The 27666-nt window shown below is 27.1% G+C and overlaps 7 protein-coding genes across 7 annotated transcripts; 2 read left to right on the top strand and 5 right to left on the bottom strand.

Annotated features, from left to right (window-relative positions):
• Positions 1-428: 428 nt before the first annotated feature.
• PmUG01_09051300 (conserved Plasmodium protein, unknown function) lies at positions 429-1645 on the bottom strand (the record flags this gene model as incomplete). The annotated part of the gene is made up of 3 exons (XM_029005222.1): positions 429-1026; positions 1313-1382; positions 1582-1645. 3 exons carry the CDS (start codon positions 1643-1645, stop codon positions 429-431), a joined length of 732 nt encoding a protein of 243 aa, XP_028861833.1.
• Positions 1646-3907: 2262 nt separating this feature from the next.
• PmUG01_09051400 (conserved Plasmodium membrane protein, unknown function) lies at positions 3908-9909 on the top strand (the record flags this gene model as incomplete). Its single annotated transcript, XM_029005223.1, has 3 exons — positions 3908-4024; positions 4669-9457; positions 9776-9909. 3 exons carry the CDS (start codon positions 3908-3910, stop codon positions 9907-9909), a joined length of 5040 nt encoding a protein of 1679 aa, XP_028861834.1.
• Positions 9910-11314: 1405 nt separating this feature from the next.
• Positions 11315-13520, bottom strand: CPO (coproporphyrinogen-III oxidase, putative; the record flags this gene model as incomplete). Its single annotated transcript, XM_029005224.1, has 2 exons — positions 11315-12757; positions 13509-13520. The coding sequence occupies 2 exons, from the start codon at positions 13518-13520 to the stop codon at positions 11315-11317; spliced, it is 1455 nt and encodes a 484-aa protein (XP_028861835.1).
• A 1829-nt stretch (positions 13521-15349) lies between these two features.
• Positions 15350-16117, bottom strand: PmUG01_09051600 (60S ribosomal protein L28, putative; the record flags this gene model as incomplete). The annotated part of the gene is made up of 3 exons (XM_029005225.1): positions 15350-15512; positions 15748-15826; positions 15955-16117. The coding sequence occupies 3 exons, from the start codon at positions 16115-16117 to the stop codon at positions 15350-15352; spliced, it is 405 nt and encodes a 134-aa protein (XP_028861836.1).
• A 1963-nt stretch (positions 16118-18080) lies between these two features.
• On the bottom strand, positions 18081-19126 carry PmUG01_09051700 (60S ribosomal protein L35ae, putative; the record flags this gene model as incomplete). Its single annotated transcript, XM_029005226.1, has 3 exons — positions 18081-18209; positions 18361-18502; positions 18969-19126. 3 exons carry the CDS (start codon positions 19124-19126, stop codon positions 18081-18083), a joined length of 429 nt encoding a protein of 142 aa, XP_028861837.1.
• A 2300-nt stretch (positions 19127-21426) lies between these two features.
• Positions 21427-23436, bottom strand: PmUG01_09051800 (methyltransferase, putative; the record flags this gene model as incomplete). The annotated part of the gene is made up of 1 exon (XM_029005227.1): positions 21427-23436. One exon carries the CDS (start codon positions 23434-23436, stop codon positions 21427-21429), a length of 2010 nt encoding a protein of 669 aa, XP_028861838.1.
• A 1376-nt stretch (positions 23437-24812) lies between these two features.
• On the top strand, positions 24813-25637 carry PmUG01_09051900 (conserved Plasmodium protein, unknown function; the record flags this gene model as incomplete). The annotated part of the gene is made up of 1 exon (XM_029005228.1): positions 24813-25637. The coding sequence occupies one exon, from the start codon at positions 24813-24815 to the stop codon at positions 25635-25637; it is 825 nt and encodes a 274-aa protein (XP_028861839.1).
• Positions 25638-27666: the final 2029 nt, after the last annotated feature.

Raw genomic sequence — 27666 nt, forward strand, 5'->3', positions numbered from 1 at the left:
AACTCTATATATACATATTATATATTATGCTTACATATGTACAGATTTATGTACGTATTTATATACCTAGTAGGGGAATTTCATTTAGCTGTATGGATGTACAAAAATTTCTTCTTAATTTCAGAGATATACATATAAAAAAACATGTTTATAAACATGTCTTCAATTCTTGAAGAAGGAATAACTATATTACTTTATAGCAGATTTTGAAGAGAAAAAATAAAAGGAATTTAATTTTTTTTTTGTTATTGTTTTTATTCACTTAAGGGGGGGAAACCCTATATATATATATATATATATATATATATATATATATACATGTTTAGTACATGTTATATATGCATATCCAAACATTTTTATATGTACCTTTTTGACCATATTTGTGCACATGCGCAGCGTTTTTCCTGTTCGATGAGAACATACGGCTTTTAGTTTTTCAAAAGAGATTTGTTTAGCTTTAATATCACCTGCTTTTCAATTTTTTTGAAAATTTCTTTTTTGTTCATATCATGAACAGTCTCAGCATACTGTGCATATGTATTGACGGTTTCGAGTATATCATTTAGCTTAAAATTGTAAGGAGCATTAGAATTTTTTGAATTATTGCAAAATTTACAAAGGCATAGGTCTTTCTCATTATTTATGGGTATTTTCATTTCATACAAAAAAGAATTTTCGACGTCTTTTATTTCATTATAACAAAAAGAAAATTTATTGATGAGACTGCAAATGTTTTTATCGAGTAAAAGGAAATCTGTTTCAATAACTTGGATAAATTTCTTACCAAAATGTTTTATAAAATTTGTTCTGATATTTTCTGTATTACTAATATTTAATTTATTTGAACAATATAAAATATTCCGTATGCACTTTTTTACTTCATCCTTATGATCTTTTCTTAACTCCAAAAATAAAGGTGAATTTGACTCATTACATAAATTAATTAATTTTCTGCACACCTGGCAAATCCTCTCGTTTCGTAGCATCAGGCATATGTTCGCATGAGCCTTTTCCTTATCTCCCTTCCTTAAAAGATGCCAAGCGAAACAAAAAAAAATTAGAAAAAAGAGTAAACAGGGATGAACAAACAGAGATGAACAAACAGGGATCAACGAACCGAATGGGAAGAATCAGCAAAATGGAAAAAATTTTGCAAAATAAAAACTATCTAGGTGAATATAATTTAAAATTAAAATGGGCAGATCGAGCAGTTAAACGAAATAAAGGTACAGATATGTGTATACGCGTTATATATGTTTACGTAAAGCAAAATGTTGTTGCGTGCTTGGACATGGATGTTTTTAAGCCTTACAGTAGGAAAAAGTAAATGTGTTTTTTTTGCATCATAATTTCGTTTCTCTTTTTTATTTCCAGCAAATTGACTATAAAATGGAAAGGACGTTCAAACGTTTGCTTATGTGTATACGCTCGCACGTATTACATATCTGCTCAGAATGCATACATATATATGTATGTACTATACCCATAAGCATGTATGTGCATATGAGTGAATGTTCTCCTCTCCGGAAGCCCGTAAAATTTCAGACTTTTAAAAAATCGTGTAAATTTTTATTTCTTTACCCCTTGTTTTAAACAGGTTTATGAAAACACAAAATGGTTTCAAATCTTCCTTATGCAACATCATTTTCGTAGTCCTGCAATTTACTAATTTTACACCAATGAATTTTACGCTTACAAAATTTGCTACTTATTATTTACAAAATTTACATGTACACGTTAATCTCGTTACTTATATTTATCAACAAAATAAATTTAATTCAATATATGAAAGGGTTACATATAGGGATTTCTTATTTTTTTTTTTTATTGAACATCGTGTCATATAATTCTTATAGCACATATTACTTTATACATTTGGAGCAAAAGGAAAATTAAAAAAATAAAAATAAAAATAAAAAGAAGATATATCAAAATAAATATGACAAATATTAGTAAAATAACGAAATGAAAAAAAAAAAAGGGGTACGTGTTAATTTCATTTAACCACCACCTCTTTTGGAGGCGTCCTCGAAACAGCTATATTGAGCTGCATTACTTTAAAAGAGAAATATGCGCTTGAGGAAGTGCATTTCACGAGAGAGAATATGTAAAATAGGTATATAAAATTTGCCAATTTGGAACAGTAAAAAGACGAAGAAGTAAAATGAAAAATCGTTGAGGTGTTAGAGTTTTATTGTTCTCTTAATCGTAGAAGGGAAGTGCTATGTTTTGTTTTATTTTATTCTATTTCATTTTTTTTATTTTATTTTATTTCATTTTTTTTTTTTTTCGACCGTTTTAATATTCTTTTTGCATATATATCTACATTTACTTCCATACCTAGTTGTAAATAATAGGTAAGCACGAAATATGTATGGTACTATCAGGTTGAGAGTTGTATAGCATAAACACAAATGCAAATTGCTCCCCCATTTTTTAGAATAAAAGAATTGAAAAAAATTGCTTTATAAAATGGAGGGTATATATAGCACAAGAATTGCGATGCATTTGCATGTGTAATATTGATGGTGAGGAAATGGAAGATGGAGTAAGAGGATAAATAATAGAACCTTTTTCCCCCAACTTTTATAATTTTATAATTTTTTTTTTCTATTGTCTATATACACTGATATTACACTGTAAAGAAGTAGGCGCGGTTTGTAAGATGCCTTAGGCTGATACAACATCTGTAGTAGCCCAAGGAGTTAGAGGCATGTTTGGTACATATAGATGTATATATACGCTTACACATATATGTATATATGTACTGCTATCTCCTTTTATGCTAGCACAAAACCACATAAACGAGTTAATTTCTTAACAACATCAAGTGTAATATTTCTTTTTTTTCTTTTACGCCCCCATAAAGGAATGTATTATGTACCATGATTATACCTTTTTTTTTTTTTTTGGGAAAATATTTTCTCTTTTTTTATTTTTGTAAATCAAGTTCAAACTGTTTTTTTTGAAAAATATGTATTCTTTTTTTTATTTAATTTTTTTTTTTAAATACTCAAAAATTAACGAAAATTCCTAATTCCTATTTGGTTCCTTTTTTTCCTTACCCTCCCCCCTACTTTTTTTCATTTTAAAATGAAGTATATGTACTTGTTAAGTTTTTTTTTTTTCTTTTTTATGCTAAATAAAACAAAAAAAAAAAGAAAAATCAAAATAATATTAATGAAAAAAAACACATTTATTTTTTTCTTCATTTTATTTTATTATTTTTTTTTTTTTTGGTTTTTTTTATTTTTATACAATTTTATAATTTAAGTCAATATTTATGTTACCATATATGTATTATATTATGTTCATATTTTTATTGGTTTAAAATTTGCATTTACATAAATATTCAGCAAAAATAAAGGATAATATAGAATAATCTGTTTCCAAAGAAAATATAAAAAGAGGGGAAATATGATACATAAATATGAAGTATATTGTTACGTATACATTCCTATTTGTAAGAATAATGACAGTTTTAAGACGTTTATAAATGCGTGCTTGTATGTGTACAATTTTTCACAAATCGAGATAGAAGCCTGAATTGGCGTACATATATATACATATATATACATATATATACATATATATACATATATATATATATATATATGAATGTATATACATATATCCATATGTAAATATATCCATTTGTAAATATATCCATATGTAAATATATCCATATGCAAATATATCCATATGCAAATATATCCATTTATAAATATATCCATTTATAAATATATCCATATGTAAATATATCCATATGAAAATATATCCATTTGTAAATATATCCATATATGAAATTATACATATATGCATATATACACATAATAGACTAAATTTTGAATTCCTGTGTGATTTTATCGCAACAGCTTCTACAAAAGTTATATACTTATTTGTAAAAATGTCAACATGGATAAACAAAAAGTTAATATCATTTTCAGAGAAAGTAATTGAAAATGTGATAGACTCCTTTGCCAACAAGAATGCACCAATTGAGAATATTCAGAATATACAGGGGGTAAGCGCAAGTTTGTATACGTGCGTACGTATCTATTTATGTAGACATATGTACGTATGTGATTATATGTATATATACTCCTGTATGTACGTATATATCTACATGTATGTGTATGTATATATTTGTGTATATACCTATAAGTACATATGAACACTTGTATATGTTTATAAGAGCAAAAATGTATCAGCAGTGTGTTCTTCATTTCACATCGTTTCATGAAAATTGGCCACACAGAACACCGCGCAAGCGTCACCACGTGAATGCGTTTATATGAATGGCATTTATCTTTTTTTACCATGTGTTGTTATCGCTCATTTGGAGCAGCTCTAAATATGAATTTTTTCTTGTTATTTAATTATTTTTTGTTTTACATTTTTCGTTATTATTTGTTTTACCCCATTTCATCCTTTTTTGTTTTACATTTTTCGTTATTATTTGTTTTACATTTTTCGTTATTATTTGTTTTACATTTTTCGTTATTATTTGTTTTACATTTTTCGTTATTATTTGTTTTATATTTTTCGTTATTATTTGTTTTACCCCATTTCATCCTTTTTTGTTTTACCCCATTTCATCATTTTTTGTTTTACCCCATTTCATTATATATATATTTATTTTTTTTGTTTCCCCTATCCTTCACCCAGACGCAATTAGGAAAAATAATAAGCAAAGTAATCTCATCAAAATATTTTTTCAAAAATGACGATATATGTTACAATGCAAAGGACTTAGACTTCAACTGGAATTTGAAAAAGAGGACAAAAAGGAGAAAACAAATTCGGAGCAGAGTTATAACAAAATCAATTGAGGATGAACTATTTGATGAGAATCAAAATAGAAGGAGAGGAGGAGATCAAAGAAAGAGGAGTGTGCAAAATGGGAGAAAAGGGCAAAAAAAATCCATAAGAAAAAGAATACCACGACAAAGTAGTGACAGCCAGAGTAAGGCGCGTGATCTGAGTATAGATAAACACGGAGAAGATGTTTATAATTATGTGTATAAAGATGAAAAAGATACGAATCAGCTAAAAATTGACGAATCATACATTACTTCTGCACTCTCATTGAATGCTAGGAATGTAGCAAGCGAAACTGATGAAAATAAAAAAGGATCAATGATAAAAAAAGATGTATTATTTAATTCTAGTGTGTGTAGTGTTTTGAGTGAAGTAAAAAATAAAGCATCATCTTTTAATTCAAACGAAGCCGCTGGATATGTCTCAGTGTCTTTCTGTACATCGAATTATTCTTCAGATACGTCAACAAGTGTATCTGCTAATTCGTTCAAAGAATCGTCATCAATCGATACGAATGAAAAGTCATCATCGAACGTTCTGTCATCCTCCTGCTGTTCGTTTAAGACGGAAAAGGCTTCTCCACAAATGGGTCGCAATGAGAAGGAGGCTGTAAATGGGGGCGGTTTGGGTAGTGAGTTGGGTAGCGGCTTGTGTAGTGGTTTGCATAATGATCTGCAGAACAACTCGTTCAACTCCAACATTCTATCAACGGATAAGGATGCATGTGTGATGCAGAAGGAGAGCAGCTTGTGTAAAATAAATGTTTTTGTGAAAGAAGCGAAACTGCTCTTTTTTAACAAAAACGTGAGTATAAGTGATATATCAATATATGTAACAACGATAATAGAGGATAAGAAGTATGTGGGTAAGTTAAGAAAATTGAGCTCCAAAACTTTGCCTATGAACAACTTGACATTTAATGAATGCGTAAATCATAACCTGAAGGACATATTTTCAGATATCGTTATAAATATAAAATATAAAAATCGAAAAAAAGAAAAAGAAGACATGATTTTAGGAAGAGTAATTATACCACTATTTTTACTTTTGAATACGTATAAATGTAAAATGAAAAGAATAAAAAATAAGATAAAATATTGTACGAAATGTTTTTTATGGTTACATATATTTCCATCAAATAATAAATTATTTAATTATAAATTTTTTAAGCCTGTAGAAGGTTTCGAGGAATATGGAATGTTAAATCCATTGTATACATTAGGTTTCTTAAGTGTACAAGTAAAAATTATTTTTAAGAGAAATCCTTTACTTTTAACCTTTTTTAGTAATATTAGGAAGCCCTTATTTTATTATAAAATGCCTATACAATTTGAACCTTTATATTGTCAGTATTATACTGAAAACTTTTTTGTCTATGTTACTCAGTTACCTATATGGTTGTACAAATTTTTTTACATATTTAATTCGAAGAGAATAGAAATTGTTCCTTTGAATTATTATGATTATGTTTTCATTTTTTTTTTTTGGTTATTTTTTTTTCGTTTGATTGTTATATGTCCCTTTTTTCATATCTTTGTTCATCTATTTTTCTGTATCATTTTTATATCCCTTTCGTATAAATATGGTATGATTAGATATAGCAGAAATGTAACATATAACTTTAGGCCAGTTCAGATGAGGAGGAATGAAATGACTTATAAACATACGAAATGTAAGGCAAACACATCGTTATATACCCCTTCTAATGATACAAAAAATGTTCATTTTTTTGATAAGAACAGAAGGATATCTCTTACTGCTAATGATATAGACTCAAATTATTGCAAAAGTCCATGTATTATGAGTGATGATGATAATACTGATAAAGCTTTATCTCCTGGGGATGGGGTACACGTAACTAATAAAAAATTATCAGGCGAATGTACCTCAGCAAAACGGGGGGAGGAAGGTACACATTCCAAAACTATACTAAGTGTTTATGACACATACAAATCTTTCATAGCAAAGGGGGACCTGAAAAATGTTTTCAAGGGAATTGTAATTGATAGTAAGGATAGAAGCAATGGGGTGAAAGACAAAAAAAAAAAGAATGAAGGAGGAGGGGAAGCAGCTTTTAGGGGAAAAAATGGATGTGATGCTAACAGCTTGAATAGTACAAACAGTCTTGTCAACGAACTGAACACTAACAGTAGCTTAAACAGTAACTTAGGCAGAACATTAAACAGTACATTAAACAGCATGAATAAAACGAGTAACAGCAGCGGAAAGGTGGTGTTCTTTCGAATTGAAGAAAACTGCTTTGTGAAAAAGGACGACACTGTGAATGATGATAATGCGAATGATGATAATGCGAATGATGATAATGCAAATGATGATAATTCGAATGATGATAATGCGAATGATGGCAGTGTGAAGAAGACAGATGACATACTGAAGGAAGAGAAAAAAGATGCTGGGGTTGAAGCTAATATATCAGTGAGGAAAACGAATGAGGGGAAATTGGACATGCTAAATGTTTCTGAAGAAATAAACAACAAAATTAACAATATGACAAAATTTGCAAAAAAATTACAGCACATGATGTTTGATAGTAAGGACAAAAACAAACTGGATTATTTTGACAAGGGAAAAAGTTTAAATAAATTCATGAGCATGTTCAATGGGAAAAATGAAAAGAGTGAAAAAATTCATTCGGATGGCACGGAAAATGAGGAAGGGGAAGAAGAAGAAGAGAGAGGGGAGGAGGAGGAGGAGGAGAAAGAGGAGGAAGAGAAAGAGACGGATGAGGATGCGTATGAAGATGAAGATGAATATATCCATGTGGGGGAGGAAAAGGAATATCTTTTAAGTGACAGAAGAGGCGGTAAAAGTAAAAGTCAAAAAAAAGATGATCCGGATGACTTACCAAGCAGTGCACAAAAGAAGGTGCAACGTTTGGGTCACAACAAGGGAAGAGATAAATACAATAGAGAGATAGATAAGGAAAAGAAGTACATTCAACATGGATCCAAAATGAATAAGACAGTATACACAAACGATATAAGATTAAATTCGTCATGTACCATATCAGATGAAAAGAGTGTAGATTACCACATGCGAATAAATAATGATGTTATTCCTAATTCACTTATAGTAAATAATAAGAAGATATCAATTAGTAGTAGTAAGATGGAAAGCACAAATATGACATATAAAAATTTTGTTACTCTTTCTTCAGATAATAATAATAGGGGAGGAGATAGTCATTACTGTTATTCTAATAATATATTAGAATCAAAATTTACAAAAAAGAATTTTATTTTAGATACATTTAAGAATAATATGTCGTTATCTAATGAAACAAAAAATACAAATGATATAAAAAAGAAATATTCATTTATGCCAATTGTAAAATCACCATTTCATAATTTTTATTTGTGTATGAGTACTATTGATAATAGAAGTATATCAATATTTTCAAATAATATAGATGTGCCTAATGTACATTTACTACTTAATAGATGTCTGAATATGATAACATTAACTCAGAATTTCACGGGCATATTTACTATAATATATGAGAAGATAAATTATGCATTCAATTGGGATTTTAGTTTCTATACTATTGTAAATATATTAATTTTGTTTTTTTTATGTTATAGTATTTCTTTAATTTTGTACATCTTATCTTTTATTCCTTTTCTTTTTTATCGATTCCTTTTTTTCCTCTTTCTCTCACTGGTTATTATAAGAAGTTATGAGTTAACGGAAGCAGGACATAGAGCTAGTTTATATTACAAGAAAAAGAAAAAAAAATGTAACAGTAAAAAAGGCATGAAATGTTTAGGATTGCAGGTTTATAATAAAATTTTTATTAGGATTATAAAAAATATATTAAAGAATGAAGAGGAGAAATCTATCAAGTATCTCTTTTGGAAATTCATTTTCAAGATTTACAAATATGTTAGCAAGAATGCTAGCAAACATGCATACACAGTTCTTCTCTATATTTCTTTTGTTTTATTTTTTCTAAAAAATTGGTTTAGAAGACTTTTAATATTAAAGGATATTGAGCACATGAAGATAGCTAGGCTACAGGCCTTTAAAAATTTGTATTTTTTTATACATAACCGACTGACCAGGAAGGAAGCGATGTATGCTGGTGCTAGCAGTAACAACAATAATGCAGCTGGCGGTAATAGCAATAGTGCCGCTAGAAGCAACCCTGATGTAAGTAATAGCAACATTGCCACTAGCAGTAACGACAATAATGCTGCTACGTGTGATAGTAGTAACAACACTATGAAAGTGAGCGAGCACAACAATGGCTGTAATAGTAGTAATAGAATAAACGAAATATTCTCTCTTAATAGAAAAAGTTCGGGAGAAAAGAAATGTACATCAACAGATGAGAAAAATAAAAAAAAATTTTTGAATCCACAAGTATATGATACTTTTAGAAGTGTTGAAGAGTGTATTTATTCCTCTAGCGATAGGGAGGAAGCACCTAGTGTAATAAATGATAACAAGGTTGTAAATATGGATGAAGATGACGACGATGATGTCGATTCTGTAAGTCAGCTAACGGATAACGGTACAATGAATGTTAACGTTGATATATTCCTTCACTATTATTTCAAGAAAAGGAAGTACGACCTCTTCAATAACTTCATAAACATTAACCGGAACCATATGTGTAAGTACACCGCGAGGAAAAGGGTGCATATATTAGAGTTGGAGCTATTATGAGAAGAGCTATTTCATCCAAATGATGGAAGTCAACTGACTACGGTCAAGTGACCACTGTCATGTGACTATACTGCCATGTGAATATACTGACATGTGAATATACTGACATGTGAATATACTGACATGTGAATATACTATCAAGTGGTCGCACGCAGATAGCTGCCTGTATACCTGAGTCATCGTTTGCTTTCGTGCGTGTTACATCACTGTGTGCACATACGCACGTGCAATACATATTGATTTTTCTTTTTCTTATTTTTTTCAGATATGTACAAGGACATAAACTTGCTGAACCATAATGAAGAACAAAAATTGAACTCGATAAATTACGAGGAATATTTTAATGGCTTAAACAATTACTCAAGCTCGTATGACAACAACAAAAAAAGAAGAAGTTAAATCTGTCCGCAGCCTTATGCAGGAAACACTACAACAGTGCAACTGTTCATCCATGCGACTATATGTGCTGGCTTATTTTGAGGGTTAATTTTAGCCTTTTCCGTTTATTTATTTTGTTTTCTTCACGTTACGATTCTTTCTTTCCATTCCGTTCTGTTCCGTTTTTTTTTTTTTTTTTTTTTTTAAATTTTCCCTTTCTATTTGTTAATATGATCTATGCTTTTTTTTTTTGTAATTTTTCTTAATTAAGTATTAGCAAACTACTTATTCAAGAAATTGATAAAAACATTTTTCACGGTGTGGTAAAATGCTAAACTGCATAAACACACGAGAGCCATCCTGAATGAAAGGATGAAAGATAAATATATATCTTGAATGTATTTCAATCTTCTCGTCACACACATTTTTTTAAAAAATACAAACAAAAATCGTTTTACCAAATTAATCAAACAATATATAAATATACAAAGTGTAAATTTCTTTTTTTTGTTGTCTTTTTTTTTCTTGCTTATTAATTAATTCATAAGGAGAACCCTCTTAACAGTCATATGAGTACCGTTAAAACATAATTGTTTTTTATATGTATCGATTTAATAAAGCAAAAAAAAAAAAAAAAAAAAGAAAAAAAAAAAAAAAAGGGGAAAAAAAACCTAACCAAAAATTAAGTTAAAATATTGCAAACTATGGCAAAATATAGAGTATGCAAAAAAAAAAAAAAAAAAAAAAAAAAAGGAACGGGTAAAGCAAATTAAAAAATTTATTAAAAAAATATATTGACATAAAAATAGAGAAAAAATTGAGAAAAAATAGAGAGTGCCTATTAGGTTGTTTGTCCGTATGGTGTATACACGCGTGTATGTGCACGTGTGCGCTATCTCGTTTTTTTACCACATGAAGCAACTTGTTTTATAATTAAAAGTAGCATAGACAGACTCATATATTACACGAATAATTCAATTGCCGCTTAGCAAAAAAAAAAAAAAAAAATTATCTGTATGCGCCTGAATTTTGCCAGTATAGCTACTTTGCTCTTCTGTCTATCGTTATCGTATGTAATATCCATTAGTACGGATGCGACATAAACAATATGCTCATCACTCATAATAATACTGCAAATCATATACATATCTGCGTATGGGCATTCTAAAAAAATATGACTGAAAAATGAAGCAGCGAAAAAATGCAACGTCATCGTGACCTATTTTGTATGTTCTATATACACAAAACAACTTCTGCTAATTTTTTCAATGGTAACTCTATATTTTTTATTTTTTTTTATTTTTTAAAAATAATTATAAAATTTAAGTGTGTTCTTAATTTAAGCTCATCTTATTACTCCTACTGCTCTGGGCACTCCTGCCGCTACACTTGTTGTCTAACCGTCGATATCCACTTGATAACTTACTCAGTATTCAACCCATTTTTTTGGATGTTTTAAAATCTGCAATGTTTCATATTCCCTTGAATATTTTACAATTTTATATTTATAAAAAAAATCGCATTTTAATGGCAAGGAAGCAAACACATTGTCAATTTTTTCATGTTCATCTGACAAATAATCTGAATTTTGTTCATCGAAAATTTCATCTTTTAAATAAGTAGTGGATGAATAATCCTCTGCATTTTCTCTTTTTTTTTTCTTTCTATACGTTTTAAAATTAATAAGTTGTAATCCAAACTTTGTACCTCTATCATATATTAAATTGAATTCAGCATATCTACCCCTACAGACCCTTTGCCAGTTAATCATATTGTCATCATATTTACAGTTTACTGTCTGTGATAAAATGTAAAAGTATGTTTTACGAAGAATTATAATACATTCTTGAATAAAAAAATAAATCATACGGTAACTCTTATCCATTATTGAATTACAGCTATAACATTTACAATCTTTATTTCCGTTTATCTGCTTTTTGTTAGTACTACTACAAGTTGTACTATTGTTGTTATAACAATGATCTTTTATAAATCTCCCAGTTTTTGTAATTTTTCCTGTTTTTATATTATTATCTAATAAATTATCAAAAAATATTCCTCCTATTCCTCTATTTATATTTCTATGTTTAATTCGAAAATATAAATCACACCATATTTTAAAATATTTATAAAATAAATGATTATATTTATCACATACTAATTTAAATGAATGATGGAAATTTATGAACAGTTCAGGAAAAATATAACAAGGGCTTAAGTCACAACCACCTCCAAACCAATGTTTTAAACTTTTATAATTGCTATCAATTTTACTTTTGACATAATTATTTTTATTTGTATTTCCATTTGAGATATTATTTATATTCCCATTTTTGTTACTATCTCTATGGGATGAGCTGTTAAAATTTTTTTTTTTTTTTTTCCCCGTCTTGATAAATATTTGAAAGAATCGAAAATTTGAATGTATCGATGGCACATTAGGATTAACTGGGTGTGCAATTATAGAGATACCTGAAGCGTAGTATTTATATTTTTCATTTATATTTCTAATATTATTGGAATTCATTACTTTGGTAATTATTGAATTTATATCATCCGAATGACATATTTTTGTCGTATTAATATATTCCTTATTGTACTGATTAACGCACATTTGTTTTGCTGCTTCTCTATCTATTGAACCATATACACAAGAATAATTAACGGCACACTTTTCAAATACATTTCCATTTTCCAATATTCTGGTAATGCCTCCACCTAAATTCTTCTCTTTTTTTGCATCTTTTCTAATCCATACTTCTTCTCGGAATTTATTTGAATCCACTGACTCGATCAATCCACAAATATTGTTCTGTTCTGTTTTTAGCAAATTCTCCCACAAATTTCTGAAATACTCATTAGGACATACCTGCAGTGTGGTAAGGGGAAAGAGGGAGAAAGGAAAAAAAATAAAAAATAATATATGAGAGGTACGCCTGTGGAAGCATGCTACATGAACCAGCGACAAACGGTAAAACACATAATGTGAGGAAATGTAACACTATTTCTTTACATATCAGAAACTAGCATTAATGCGGGCAAGGATAGTACGAAACGAGGGACACAATGGATAACAAGAGTCAGAAATGTGCATAGTCGCAGATATACATGCATGTGCATTCACATTATCTGTGCATTTAAATAAATATTGTGTACCGCAATTTGGGATGATCTTTACATATGTATACGTGTATATACATATGAACATATATGTGTATATACTTATGCACCCATTTATCGACATATGTATGGACATATTTATGCTCATATTTATGCTCATATTTATGCTCATATTAATGCTCATATTTATGCTCATATTTATGCTCATATTTATGCTCATATTTATGCTCATATTAATGCTCATATTAATGCTCATATTTATGCTCATATTAATGCTCATATTTATGCTCATATTTATGCTCATATTTATGTTCATATCCATCTACATATGCATCAACATATCTATATACATATCTATACGCATATCCATCTACATATGGAAACATATATATATCCACATATCCATCCACATATATTTTCCCCTATATCTACATGTACAATCATACGTTAGTGGTCCAACATAACACACATAAAATGCAAAATGTTCGTTTTTCTCTTACCTCATCTTTCATTTTATATTGAAAATATTCGTTTTTCAAACGTGCAAGAATTTTTAACTAATATGCTTTTTTACAGATTATTAATGTATACATGTATATAAACATGTAAACATGCATACATGTATATATACATGTAAATATGCATACATGTATATATATGTACTTAAATATATTCCTTCTTTTCGTCTCTAGAACAAAAGGTTTTTTCCTTAGATTAAAATAAACAAAAAAGCATTTCAGTAATTATGACGTTATAATATAATATTAAAAAAGTAGAAATAAAAAAATTGGAGTTACTAGTTTACAAAAAAAAATTAAAAAAAAAATATACATATGTATATGTATACATACATACAAACAAACATGTATGTATATATATATATATTTATTTATTTAAACGAATAAACAAAAAAATTGTCAAACAAGTATATATAATTTCATAAAATCAAATTCCAAAATTCTTTAAAGAGAACTACCATAAGCTCAGATATTCATATGAATTGACTACAAAGGCGACACATGCATCGAATAAGAAAGAATTATTGAACTATACAAAAAAAAAAAAAAAAAAAAATGAAAATGAAAGAAATAATAATCATAATAATAGTAATAATATCAATAATAAAAATAATAACAGAACAAAAAAAAAAGTAAAAAGAAGAAATACATGGAAATATGTAAAAAAAGCATCATTTTTGTATCTTTACATAATAATATATACGTATATACAAGTTAGCAGTAGCATTTTTTATACAAATTGGCCTCAGTGCCATTTAAAATGTGAACATACAATAAGAAATTTTAAACTTTTTTAATAGGTTTATATGAGATACTTACATATATATATAATATATATGTATAGATAAATGTATACATACAATTGTAATATGCATCAGTCAGGCATTTCCATTTGTATCAGGGGTGAGGGAAAAATATAGAAATTGTAATTTGTAAATTGTACGAAACACCAAATGAACTGGTTATTAAAATATATTCGAATAGGCAATTTTTACTTTCATGTAAGCATAATTATTAATCTTAGAATAATGAGCAATTGTATAATTGTGCAAAAATGTAATGTTACAAAAGAAAATAATTGCAAATGTTTTTAGCCAATTTTTTTTTGCTTCATTTTTTGTTTCTTCTATAGTGGAGACAGATATTGTTTTTTTTTTTTTTTTTTACTATTAAATGTTATGTTCAAATGAAAAAAACAACAAAAAAAAAAAAAAAATAAGGGATAACACAAGAATAAATTTAAAGAACAGGCTGTTTAATTATGTTTGTTGAAATGTTACACAATTATATTTTTTCTTAATAATAAAGATCATAAGATAATTAAATGTTAACTTCGTCCATTTTTAATTCTTTTTTTTTTCTTATTTGTTCATATTATTATGTTTTTCTAGCAAGCTACCCTTCAAAATAGAAGATTAAAAAAAGTTTTCATTTTGATTTATGTATTTTTGCTTATTTATTTTTATATTTTGCAGTTCTTTCACGTAAAACTAAGGAAATATTTCAAGAAAAAAGAAAAGAAAAACACAGTATTATCATAGCGGTTACTTAATGTATATATTTTAACTCCTTTTTTTTTTAATAAAAATATTACGTGGTATAAATAACAAAAGCATTTTTACCTTAAAAATATCTATCTTAAAAAAACTAGGTAAATGGGCGTAAATATGCTTACATATATAAATATATTTAAATTTTGTCATATAAATGTATATAAATATATGGATCCAAAGGGGCACGTAAAAGTCATATAAATATAATATAATATTATATATCTATCTATATATATATATATATATGTATATATATAATTTTTACTTTGTTCACTTGTTTGCTTTATTACTGCAGTTGTATAATTTAGACATACGCTTGTATTTTTTCAATAATCTCTTTTTACTTTTATTTTTTTCTAGTTTTCCATTATCTTCAATTAATTTTTCAGCTTTTTTAAAATTCCTTGCTTTGTATTCCTTGCTTGTAACAACACTTCAAAAAGTAAAAAAATATGGGAAAAGAAATATATATATATTAGGAATATAAAAATTAATATGTACATATAAATTAGGTTTTACAGAATGTTTATATTTCTGAACTGTTCATTTTTCTGAAGAGTTCATACTTCTGAATAGTTCACGTTTCTTAACACATTCACATTAATAATTACATTTACAGCTATGAACAGTACATTATGCATTATGATATTTTTCTTTTGCATTCGTACTTTTTTTCTGTGGATTTAACACATAAAACTACTTTTCCTTTCTTAAATCTAAGATTCATACCATCGTTCTTTACTAGGCCTAAGAAAAAAAAAAAAAAAAAAAAAAAGGAAAATAAAACATATATATATATATGTATATATAAATAAATGGAATGTTTGCCTATATTAAAACTGCGTGTACGTAAGTAATATACATAATTTTTATACCACTACTGGATGGTGTGTTTTTACAACTAATGTTATGAGGGTCACACAGGAAATACCCTTTTTTTCCGCTTTTTATTTTTTTAAGAAAGCAATTGTTCCTTTTGGTCAGTTCCCATACAAGTGCTTTACTAAGATTTGACTTTTGTTCAGGTGGGCAGTTCATTGTTAATTTCTAATAAATATAAGAACTGTATTTAAAATAACGTTAGTTAATTCGGCCAAAGAAAAAAAAAAAATTATGCAAATATATAAATATATATATATTACTTTTCCTGCTTTAGAAGTTTTTAAATCGAAGTGGCGGAAAAATAAGAAAAATGAATTCTGGGAAGTACTAATAATGAAACATTACACAAAACAGTAAAAAAGTTTTTAAAATAAATTTATAAATATTTTTTAAATAAAAAAAATAAAAAAAAAAAGGGAAAAAAACTGTACATAGTTTATTTTATTTTTCAGATAACATATGAGTGAATGATAAATATATAACATATGTTTATACATACATTGTATATATACATATATATATATATATATATATTCACGTGTAAGCATTGTGAAAATGAGGAGTCGTTATTTCTTACATATTAGCTCTTTTTTTTCAGACTTCTTTGTTCTTTCTTGTTCCTCTTTTTTTAAAAGCTTTTAGTTATAAACATAAAATATAAATGAGCTTTATTATTTAACAGTAAAAATTAACAAAATTCAACTTTTTCGCATTTTATTTTTTAAAAAGTATAACTGTTATTCGACTTCGAATTATGGAAATGTATACATATGTTCATACAAGTATGTACATGTATGTATATTCTTATGAACGTATAATTTTAAGTATATAACTGTAATCACTTATATCACTTAAAAGGAGTATACGAACAAAGAATATCAGATTGAACAGATTGTAATGTTGGAGTAATGGCACTCTAATTACATTTCGATTTAAAAATGAAAAAATAAAAATTAAATAAAAATAAAAAAAAACATGAAAATATTTGGTATTATATATTTTAAGGAGGAATTTTAAATGAACATAAGAGTATAGAAATATTTTTTCCACCTTAAAAGAGCTAGAAGGAGGGACAATAACTGTTTTTACCGTATATCATACATGTTACACGTATACCGATTTTATTTTACTATGTATTTGTTTATATACGGAAAAAATGCAAAATAGGGAAACAAATGTACGATATTCAACTATATTCACATGTGCACTAGACTTGGGTTATTATACGTTGTTCGTTGTTTATTGTCCCTTTTTAAACATTTTTATATATTTTTATATATTTTTATGTATTTTTACATATTTTTGTGTATATCTATATATTTCTTTGTATTTATATATTTTTATGTATTTTTACATATTTTTGTGTATATCTATATATTTCTTTGTATTTATATATTTTTATGTATTTTTACATATTTTTGTGTATATCTATATATTTCTTTGTATTTATATATTTTTATGTATTTTTACATATTTTTGTGTATATCTATATATTTCTTTGTATTTATATATTTTTATGTATATTTACATATTTTTGTGTATATCTATATATTTCTTTGTATTTATATATTTTTATGTATTTTTACACATTTTTTTGTGTATCTATATATTTATTTGTATATATATATTTTCATTTGTATTCATTTATTATTTTTTTTTATTGTTTTTTTTCTCCCATATCACGGAGCAGATCTTTTAACCTGTTAATAAAATATGCTTAATAATTTATATGTCATTATTTAGTCTATTAACATGTTTAATTAAGACAAATATTGATAATATGTACACAGAACATTTATTATTCGAATGTGTAAAAACTGGTAGCTTATTTTAAGCCCATGAAAAGGCAATGGTATTTTAAAGTAGTTTTCTTAATTATTATTCTTAATATATTTATATGTTCATGCGCTAAGAATAATTTTACGTATGATAAAAAAAAAAAAAAGAAAAAATGCAAAAAAGAATGGAAAAAAAATAAGAAATGACGTAATGAAAAAATGAAAAAAGAAAAGAAATAGCGTCAGTTTAAATTAAATTACATGTAAAATAATATACCACAATTCATGAAACTATTAATATATAAATTAAATATAATTATGTAAACATTTTATCTGTACAATTAAATATTTGATGGGTACATGAGTATTCTAACTCTATCTCCAAATGCCTTGGGAGGGATATGGGTTTTGAACCTTGCTCGTATTACCCCACTGTTTCCATGCGTTCTACAAACTTTTCCCCATATGCACTACAAATATAATAAAAAAAAAAAAAGAAAAAAAAAGAGTAAAATTAGTATACATATATATATATTACTTTCGCATGTAGTTTGACTCGTGAGTTTATTTTGTTTGTTTTTTTTTAATTTTATTTTATTTAATATTTTTTTTCATTCTTACTTTAATTTTCACTCCATTGTGATGTTTGTTCGTCCTATACACATACGCGATACGCTTTCCCACGTAGAATTGTGCATCCTTTTTTGTATGAACATTTCGTATGGATACTAAAGTGAAATTGGGGTGTTGGTTCCTTTGTGACCTAATATGGTTAACAAAAAAAAAAAAAAAAAAAAATTGCGCATATAATGTATGTACGGTAGTGTATTGATAAATAATTTCACTTTCGCTTTCTTTTGATATGTTTTCTTTTTGTTCTTCCTCCTCTTTTTCCTTTTTATCGTCTTTTAATTCATAAAACTAGTTATATCATAATTTCTTTTATGAAACTTTATTTTTGAAATAATGGCTTCTACGTTTAATTAACTGTTGTTAATATGTCCTACACATTGCGCATGTTCAGATCTTTTGAGGAGCAATGCAAAAGCCTGTGCTTTCATAATAAAAATGAGAGGACAGCTTTTTCCGATTAACTTAATATACACTTGTTTGAACGCTAGAATGCCATGTTTTTGAAAAGGGTTTTTTGTCATTTTCCCCCTATTTTTTTGTCCTTTTTTCTCTATTTTTTTGTCAATTTTTTTTAATTTTCCTTCCTTTCGCATTACCTTTTATATCCTAAGATAACTCCCTTTTCATATAATCGAACTGCCTGGAGTTTTTTTTTAGGAGTGTTCTTCTTCCTTATTGCTTTTTTCACTACTTTTTTAGCTACTTTTTTTTTCTTTTGAATTGCATTCTGTTTTTTATTCTTTCCTTTATCCATCTTGTCAATATCAGAGTAAAGTGTTATGTGTTATATTTGTAAGCGTACGTAAATTTAGTTTCTGTGCAAGATTAATTAAAAAGTTATATGCGTATAAGTATATATACATATAAATGTACGTACGTATGTATATAAATGTACGTACGTATGTATATAAATTTACGTACGTATGTATATACATATGTATTTTTTTTTAGCGTTCCCAAGCTTTGCGAAAGCTCTTCGAATAATTTACCTTAACTGCTAATTTAGGATTAATCCAGTTGGAATTTTGAATAACTTTAAAAGAAACTAGAGGCGATATATATAATGACAGCACTTATAATAAATGGTACCATATATATACATATATTTTTATTGAATAGTATTAATTTTATGCATGTACATATTTTTGTATACATACATATGTATATATATATATATATATTAAACTTTCGAACTTCATCAAATAACTTAAGGCCGATAAGTACAATATTCTCTTTAATTTAAGCAGTTTTACTAAACTAGTACGTTAATTTTTTTTTTTTTTTCATTTTTTGGGTAGAACCGGCTTAACACTATTTTTTTTACATAAAAGAGAAACAGTAATCTCACAACGAAGAATAATTTTTTTTTTTTTACTGCTGTGGTACTTACGATGTGAAATTAAGCTATATCTTTTCTTCTCTACATATTATTATGTAAGAGAGCAATAAAAAGATAATTTTTTTTGCTTTTTACATATATTTTTCACATAAGGCACTGCATGGTATACTGTAATAAAAGGGCGTTCGATACATTACCCCGTGTACGTATGTATGCGTAGATGTTTGAATAGGAATATAAGTAAGTGTATATAAGCATATATATATATATATTTTTTTTTTTTTTGTATAGGTGCGTACACTTTAACCTCCTGCGCACATAAAGGCGCTTAAAACATTGTTTCTACTTGTTACGATATAAGTAATGTTTATTATTTCATTATGTTATAATGCAATATGATATAATTTTATTTGTATATTTTGCAGTATAATTCTTTTTATATTTTTTTATATATAAAAAATATTTACATTTTATATTTACAAATTTTATATTTACATATTTTACATTTACATATTTTATATTTACATATTTTACATTTGCATATTTTACATTTGCATATTTTACATTTGCATATTTTATATTTGCATATTTTACATTTGCATATTTTACATTTGCATATTTTATATTTACATTTTTTGTATATATTTATTTAAAAAAAAAAATGTATTTTTCCAAATACTGAAATTGTTGAGGGTTTAGCTGATGAGTTGACATTTCCACTGCATACGCTTCTACATTTTATAAATGAACTTGGATTGTAGGTTTGAGAAAAATATATAAAACATATGGAGCTATGTTCCGTTGAAGATTTTTTCCAAAAAAAATATAAATTTAAGAAAGAGTAAAAAACGGAAAAAAGGAAAAACAAAAAGGAAAAAAAAAAAAGGAAAAAAAAAGGAAAAACAAAAAGGAAAAACAAAAAGGAAAAACAAAAAGGAAAAACAAAAAGGAAAAACAAAAAGGAAAAACAAAAAGGAAAAACAAAAAGGAAAAACAAAAAAGTATTATAACTGTTTTGGAAAACGTAAAAATATTCAAGAAAAACTTATTTTATATAATCATTTCATTTAAAAAAAGTACATGTGTACTAAATTAAAAATAAATTTAAATTTTCCATATTTTTTTATGAGTTCTTCGATACATTTTTGGTGTAAAAATTGTTTTCCTTTTAAAAGAATGTTTGTATGAGTTATTTTTAATATGCCATGATGAGATAAAAAAGGGGAAAAAATAAAAAATAAAAAAATACAAAAACACACCAAAAAATACATCAAAAAATGTGTTATATGGTATGCTATACAGTAAGTTATGCAGTATGTTATGCCATATGGTAAAAAAACAAAGAAATGGGGTGCACCAATTTAATAATACGCATGTACAGTTCCATCGTGTAACCGTGTGTAAACATATGAACAATAGAAAGATCAGAGGTCGCATGTAATAAACTGATTCGTGTCAGCAAAATGCGAAACATTCACTGGATTACATGATGTGATAATAATAATTACAGAGGGATGCATAAAAACGACGATGTAATAATAATGAATATAAAATGAAGGTTAAAGCACTTCCCAAATGATACACAAAATGGAGTTCTAAACTGTACACACAGATTTATAAATGTACATTTATATGTGTATATATGTGTATATATGTGTATATATGTGTATATATGTGTATATATGTGTATGTATATACATCGGATGAATCCCATATCACAACCGCTCGCACCTCATCATGATAAATTCATGAGAGTCTTCAAACTCCGTAAATTTGGCTTCGAATAAATTTTGGTTCAAGTTAAGAAAGGGGTTAGTAAAATAAGAATTAGGAGGTGTAAAAAAATTAAGTTTAAAATTATTATTTTGTAATTCGTCTAAAAATGACTTAATGCCATCTCTATTTTTTTTACATACATAGAAAAATATTCCTTGTTTTTTTAAAGTTTTATTTAATAAATAAACAAGTGATGGTACCATCGTCTTATCATATATTAAATCACTGCCAATAATAAAGTCATACATTAGAATTTTATTATTTTCTCTAACATATGTATCTTCATTAGTCCAGTCTATATTACAAACTTTTATCTTGCTTTTCCAGTTTGGGTCAACTTCATTAAGTAGAGGAGCATTTATATCTACATTGTATGAAATGTTACGTAGCGTAAAGTCGTTAACATCGCTAATAAGTAATTTGTTGGGACTGCTACTGTCAATACTGGCGTTTCTATCAGCGCTTATGCTAGAACTGTCAGTGTTGGCTTTGCTATATACGCCGCGAACATTCTTAAGGCCCGCATAGATGAACAACGAAATGCTTACTAATCCACAGCCTGCTCCAACTTCTAAAATGTTTTTATTAGCAAACAAATTATTTTCTTCATATAAGTCATATAACCATTTGCTTGTTATAATAGAGCATTCCCATATGTTAATGCCTGTAATATCACTACTGGCAATAGGGCTATTTAATAAATCTCCATAATAATTAAGTCCTATTTCTCTTATCTTTATTATAATATTCTTGTTATTAAGTTTTATTTTTTCGTTGATTTGTAATTCGTATATATATTCCTGAACAATTTTTGCCTCCTCATGTTTTGTTGTAAATCCGTTATATAATATACTATTTTTAATCTCCTTTTCCATTACTTTTGTTTTGTTTATACCGTATGTAGATACACACACATTAGATAATGTGTTATCCTTTCCATTCATTCGTTTGTACAAATATTCATCGTCGTTACTATCATGTATCTGCGTTTGATTATCCTCGAATAATGATGTACTAATTGATGATTCATTTTTTGTATAATTTAAATTATCTGTTTCTCTCTTTTCATTTTTATTCATACAAGAATCAACCTCTTCCTTCAGGTCGTAACTCTGTGGGTTATCTAGAACGCTAGATATGGGATGATTCAAAATTAGTTGTAATATATTTTCATCCTGCGCATTAAAGGCTTCTGATAATATATGTTTGTCGAAGGCATTTTTTGTCAATAAATCTATCTTATTCCTCTCTTTGTATAAACAGAGTTGTTCTCTCTGTTGTTCACTGTACCATTCCGCTGCTCCCACGTCGACGCCTACTCCTGATTCTGCTCCTGCATCTATTCCTACTTCTTTCCCTTTTTGAGTGTTCGTGCCATTCCTTTCATTAAAAATGCTGCTAAACACGTTTAAGGAGTGTATTTTCTTTTTAGTTTCCACATTTAGCCTATAATTTTCCTTCAAAATGCGATGATTTATTAAATGCTTGTTCATCAGATTTTCATAAAATTCATTCTTTCTTTTTTCAGTGGATAAATATTTATCTTTATTTAAGTAGTAGTCAAAAAGTAGTAACTCCTGTACTGCTGCATAATGTTTATTTTGAATTGCCCACAGTAAAGGGCTATTCCCGCTATTATTGTATTCATTGTAGTTACTTCCACATTCATATAGCAAAAACTTTATCATATCAATATTATTATTTGCACATGCAAAATGGACAAGGGTGTTGTTACTTTCGTCCTTTATGTTATTAATCGAATTTATATTTTCATTCTGCAAAATATTCTTTATTTCATCTATGTCGTTCGTTCTAACGCAGTAAAGCAGGTCTTCCGCTATGTTTACAGGAACGTTCAACGCTCCTTTTTGCGACTCGTATTGTGGATCTTTACCTATTACCCCTTTCATCTTGTTCACTTCTTTTTCACATTCAACGACAACACCCATTGGAAAAAAATATTTAGCAAAAAGAAGTATATACGCCTAGCGTTGTTATTAGATCTATGTTTTATTTATTTTTTTTTTTTTTACTTACATGGAAATAAGCTTAAAAAAGTATTTCCTCAAAAAAAAAAAAAAAAAAAAAAAAAAAATGTATATATACATATAAGCTGATGAGAAAATGTTGACTTTTACCTTCCCTTTTTACGTAATTGCAATTAATTATGAGGTTTACGGACTAAACAAATTTTTTTTTTTTTTTTAATTAAGTACGTAATTTACGTACAACTGTATGATTTAAAAGTTTCAAAAATAAAGCGTTTATAAACTTACTTAAAAAGTTTGCTCATTTGTTTGGATATACATGTAAAGAACATACTCATTTTACAGTCACGTCGTTTTTATTATGAGACAACAAAAAATTAGAACACTATTATTTAATTAAGCAAATTTGTTAACTTGAGCACTACATTACTATAATGAAAAAGTAAACCTAAATATTAGGAAAAGAGAAAAAAAAAGAAAGGGAAATGGAAAGGGAAGGGAAATAGAAAGGGAAATGGAAAGGGAAATGGAAAGGGAAATGGAAAGGGAAATGGAAAGATGAGAAGAGAAAAGAAAATTAGTTTATGCGGCGGAACAGCGCCATTTTTTTTTTTTATTTTCGTGCAGCATTTTAACTTATGCTCCGCAAAGTTTTATATGAAGGGAAGGGAAATAATGGCTACGATAAAAATAGATCGAGCTATAGTTTTTTGTAAAAAAAATAAAAAGGCACAAAGAAAAAGGTATGAAAAAAATGATGAAAATAGGGAATACCCGCGTTGATGGGCATGGGCATGCACGAATATATACGGATGTATTTAAAGAAAAAAAAAAAAAAAGGGCAAGAAATAGTTGGCAGCGTAGATATATAAAAAATACAGGCACAAGTTTAAAAAAATGAGCAAAAAATGGCCTAAACAGGTTGGGATAAATAAACAAAAAAAATATATTTAAATGAGTAATGGAACAAAAAAAAAAAAATAAAATAATAAAATAAAATAAAATAAAAAAAAAAAAATAAAATAAAATAAAATAAAAGTAATAGTAGTAGCGTTTGTAGTAAATAATAGTAATGCTTACGCGCTCCCCTAGAATATCTTGTGTTATAAATTTAATTGTTTATTAAAAAATTAAATTGGGCGCCTATATGTGTGTTCCAATATACATGTTACTTCTTCTTGAGATTTAATGAAAATTAAGGAAGGGAAGTAAAATTAACACTGCAAAAAATATTTTGTTATTTTTCCATTTTTCCGTTGTACTGTTCTGCTGTTTTGCCATTTAACTTTTTTCCGTATTATCATTTTTTTAATTTTTTGTGTAACAGTTGGAAAGAAATGAGAAAGAAAATTTTCCCATTTTTAAAATTCCAAACAAGCAGCTGTGAGGAAAAGGAAAACATGAACAACCCCCCCTGTCCTTTTGAAGGACCGAATGGAAATAATAACGATGCAGTTTTGGACATAATAAAAAAGATACCCATAAATCCTTTTATCGATAGTAATGAAAATTTAAATAAATATAAATATGGTGTGGAAAAGAAAGGTATCGAAAGATATACAGGTATACAAGTATATGAAGAAGAAGATGAAAAAGACCATAAAAAGAAACAGCCATTTGATTATCCATTTCCAGTTAGTAAACATGTTATATTTGAAAAAAATAAAGTAAATAAATCAGATGACCGTATAAATATAAATTATAGTAATATATCCACTGACCTATATCCAGAAGAGGGATATAAAACCCCCAATAGAAAAAAGCATTTCTCATCAGAATGGGAAATATTATTAGCACATAATCATGGATTATATAATTTTAAAAGTACGGATAATAATGTTATAGTAAATAAAGATATGTATGCTTTAAATACAGAAAATGATATTAGAAATAAATTAAATTTATATATAGAAAGAATAAATGTAGATAATCCAAATGATGCTTGTAAATATTTAGCAATAGAAGAATATAAATGTTTATTAACTCATTCATTTCATATGAACCCAGATATCAGTAATCAAAAATGCGTCAAATGGTTTAATGAATATATGCAATGTAAATGGGATGAACATAAACTAAATTATGGTTATAATTATATTGAAAATAGGAGACACAAAAAGTCCAAAGCGTACATTGCGGCGCCGGATTATCAGTACTCTTAAAATATTGAAAGGAAAGGGGAAGGGGAAGGGGAAGGAAAAGAGAAAAGGGAAAAGGAAAAGGAAAAGAGAAAAGGAAAAGGAAAAGAGAAAAGGGAAAAGCGAAAGGAAAAGAAAAAGAAAAAGAAAAAGAAAAAAAAGTTCCAACCATATTTGGATAATAAATCACAACAATAAAGGGGGGAATGCGTTGCGTGTACATATATATATATATATATATATATATATATATATATATATAAGTGCTAATACTTTCATATATAAACATATGTACACATGGGCAGTCGCCCATATGAACAGCACAGATAAAGCAGTCTGTTAAAAAAATAAACCGTGCTAAATTTGTCTTTGACAAACGATAACACCAGTTGGGGGGCTTGTTCTTTCATTTTACACATTGCCCATTATTTGTGTGTATATATATATATGCATACCTGTGCTATAATTTGCGCCGCTCCTATTTGCCTTTTTTTAATTACATATGGGGTAAAAACAAAGAAGCCGAATTTGGCGCAAAACAGAATGAGCTTTTCCCATTTTTTAGTAATACATTTTAGAGGTGAACCATAATATTTTATTTTTTATTTTTTTTTTTAAATTTTGAATCATTAATTCGTTATTAAAACGCATGCATTATGTTTACGTATAAAATGAAATTGTAAAATTCGACTTGGTTTACAGGCTTAAAACGTTATATATAGAATAAATATTTTCCACATGAAAATTTTTTCTATGTTAAACGTCGTTCCTTTCAGAAATAATGTATGAATGTATGTGTGTACATAAATGAATGTATATATATATATTATATATTATATATATATATATATATATATGCATATGTATATACGATCATAAGAATTTTTGTGAATAGGTATATACGTACGTAAACGTGTACATGTAATTTGTAATTGTACAAGTTTTCAGTGGAGCTGTGGTTTCTGCCATTTGGTAAAAAGTCAGACAAGTAGCAGCTAAGACCATTTTCACTGAACTTGCGGGTAGTGTGTGAGAAATTATAAACAGAAAATTTTAAAAGGATGAATAAAACATAAATTTTTGATTATATACAAAATTATATCTCTTTGTACTGAACAGTAACTTAAAATTTGAAGTGATAACTATTTTATTTTTATGTACATAATTTTTTTTTTTTTTTTTTGTTAACTTTCTCTTAACACAGGTAGCCAAAATGAAATAAAAACATTACTGCAGTTTGGTACATTGAATAACAACTATTTTTTTTTTTTTTTTTCTTATTTTTTCACTGAAATGTAAGTAAAGAAATTTCAATCTTTCACCAATATATCTATGTATGCATGTATATGCATATAACAAAAAAATTTTAAGAGAGGGGGGGTGTTCATTTATGTGCAAATTTTACCGCAGTATTAAACATGTAAAAACATGCATACATACATGCATACATACATGCGTACATATATGCGTACATATATGCGTACATATATGCGTACATATATGCGTACATATATGCGTACACATAGACATACATATATGCACATATATATATATACTCATTTATTATGTTACGTAAAAAACAGGAAAAAAGTTGTTAAAACCTGTCTGCCGTTCTGTAAATATAAACATGTGAAACCCATGTGGGTAAAAAACAAAAAAAAAAAAATAAAAAAAAAAATAAAAAAAGCGAAACAAAAAGCAAAAAAAAAGGGAAAACAAAAGGAACTGTTTTTTTGCTAAGCTTCTGCTTTTACATGCGCCTTATTATTACATGTGCGTAAAATAATACACAGGATAGATATTGCTTGTGATATAAAATGTTCGCTTTTCTCTTTCACACAAAATTAAAAGAATATATAATAAGATATGAGAGTCTCTGCGTTAAGTAGTGTGAAATGCTTATGAAAATTAAATCACAGATTATAATCATTGCACATATAAAAATCCTCAATTGCTCAAGACTTTTTCTTAATTTTTTCTAAATTTTTCTTAATTTTTTCTAAATTTTTCTTAATTTTTTCTAAATTTTTCTTAATTTTTTCTAAATTTTTCT

Source organism: Plasmodium malariae, assembly GCF_900090045.1.
Source record: "Plasmodium malariae genome assembly, chromosome: 9".
Taxonomy (NCBI): Eukaryota; Apicomplexa; class Aconoidasida; order Haemosporida; family Plasmodiidae; genus Plasmodium; species Plasmodium malariae.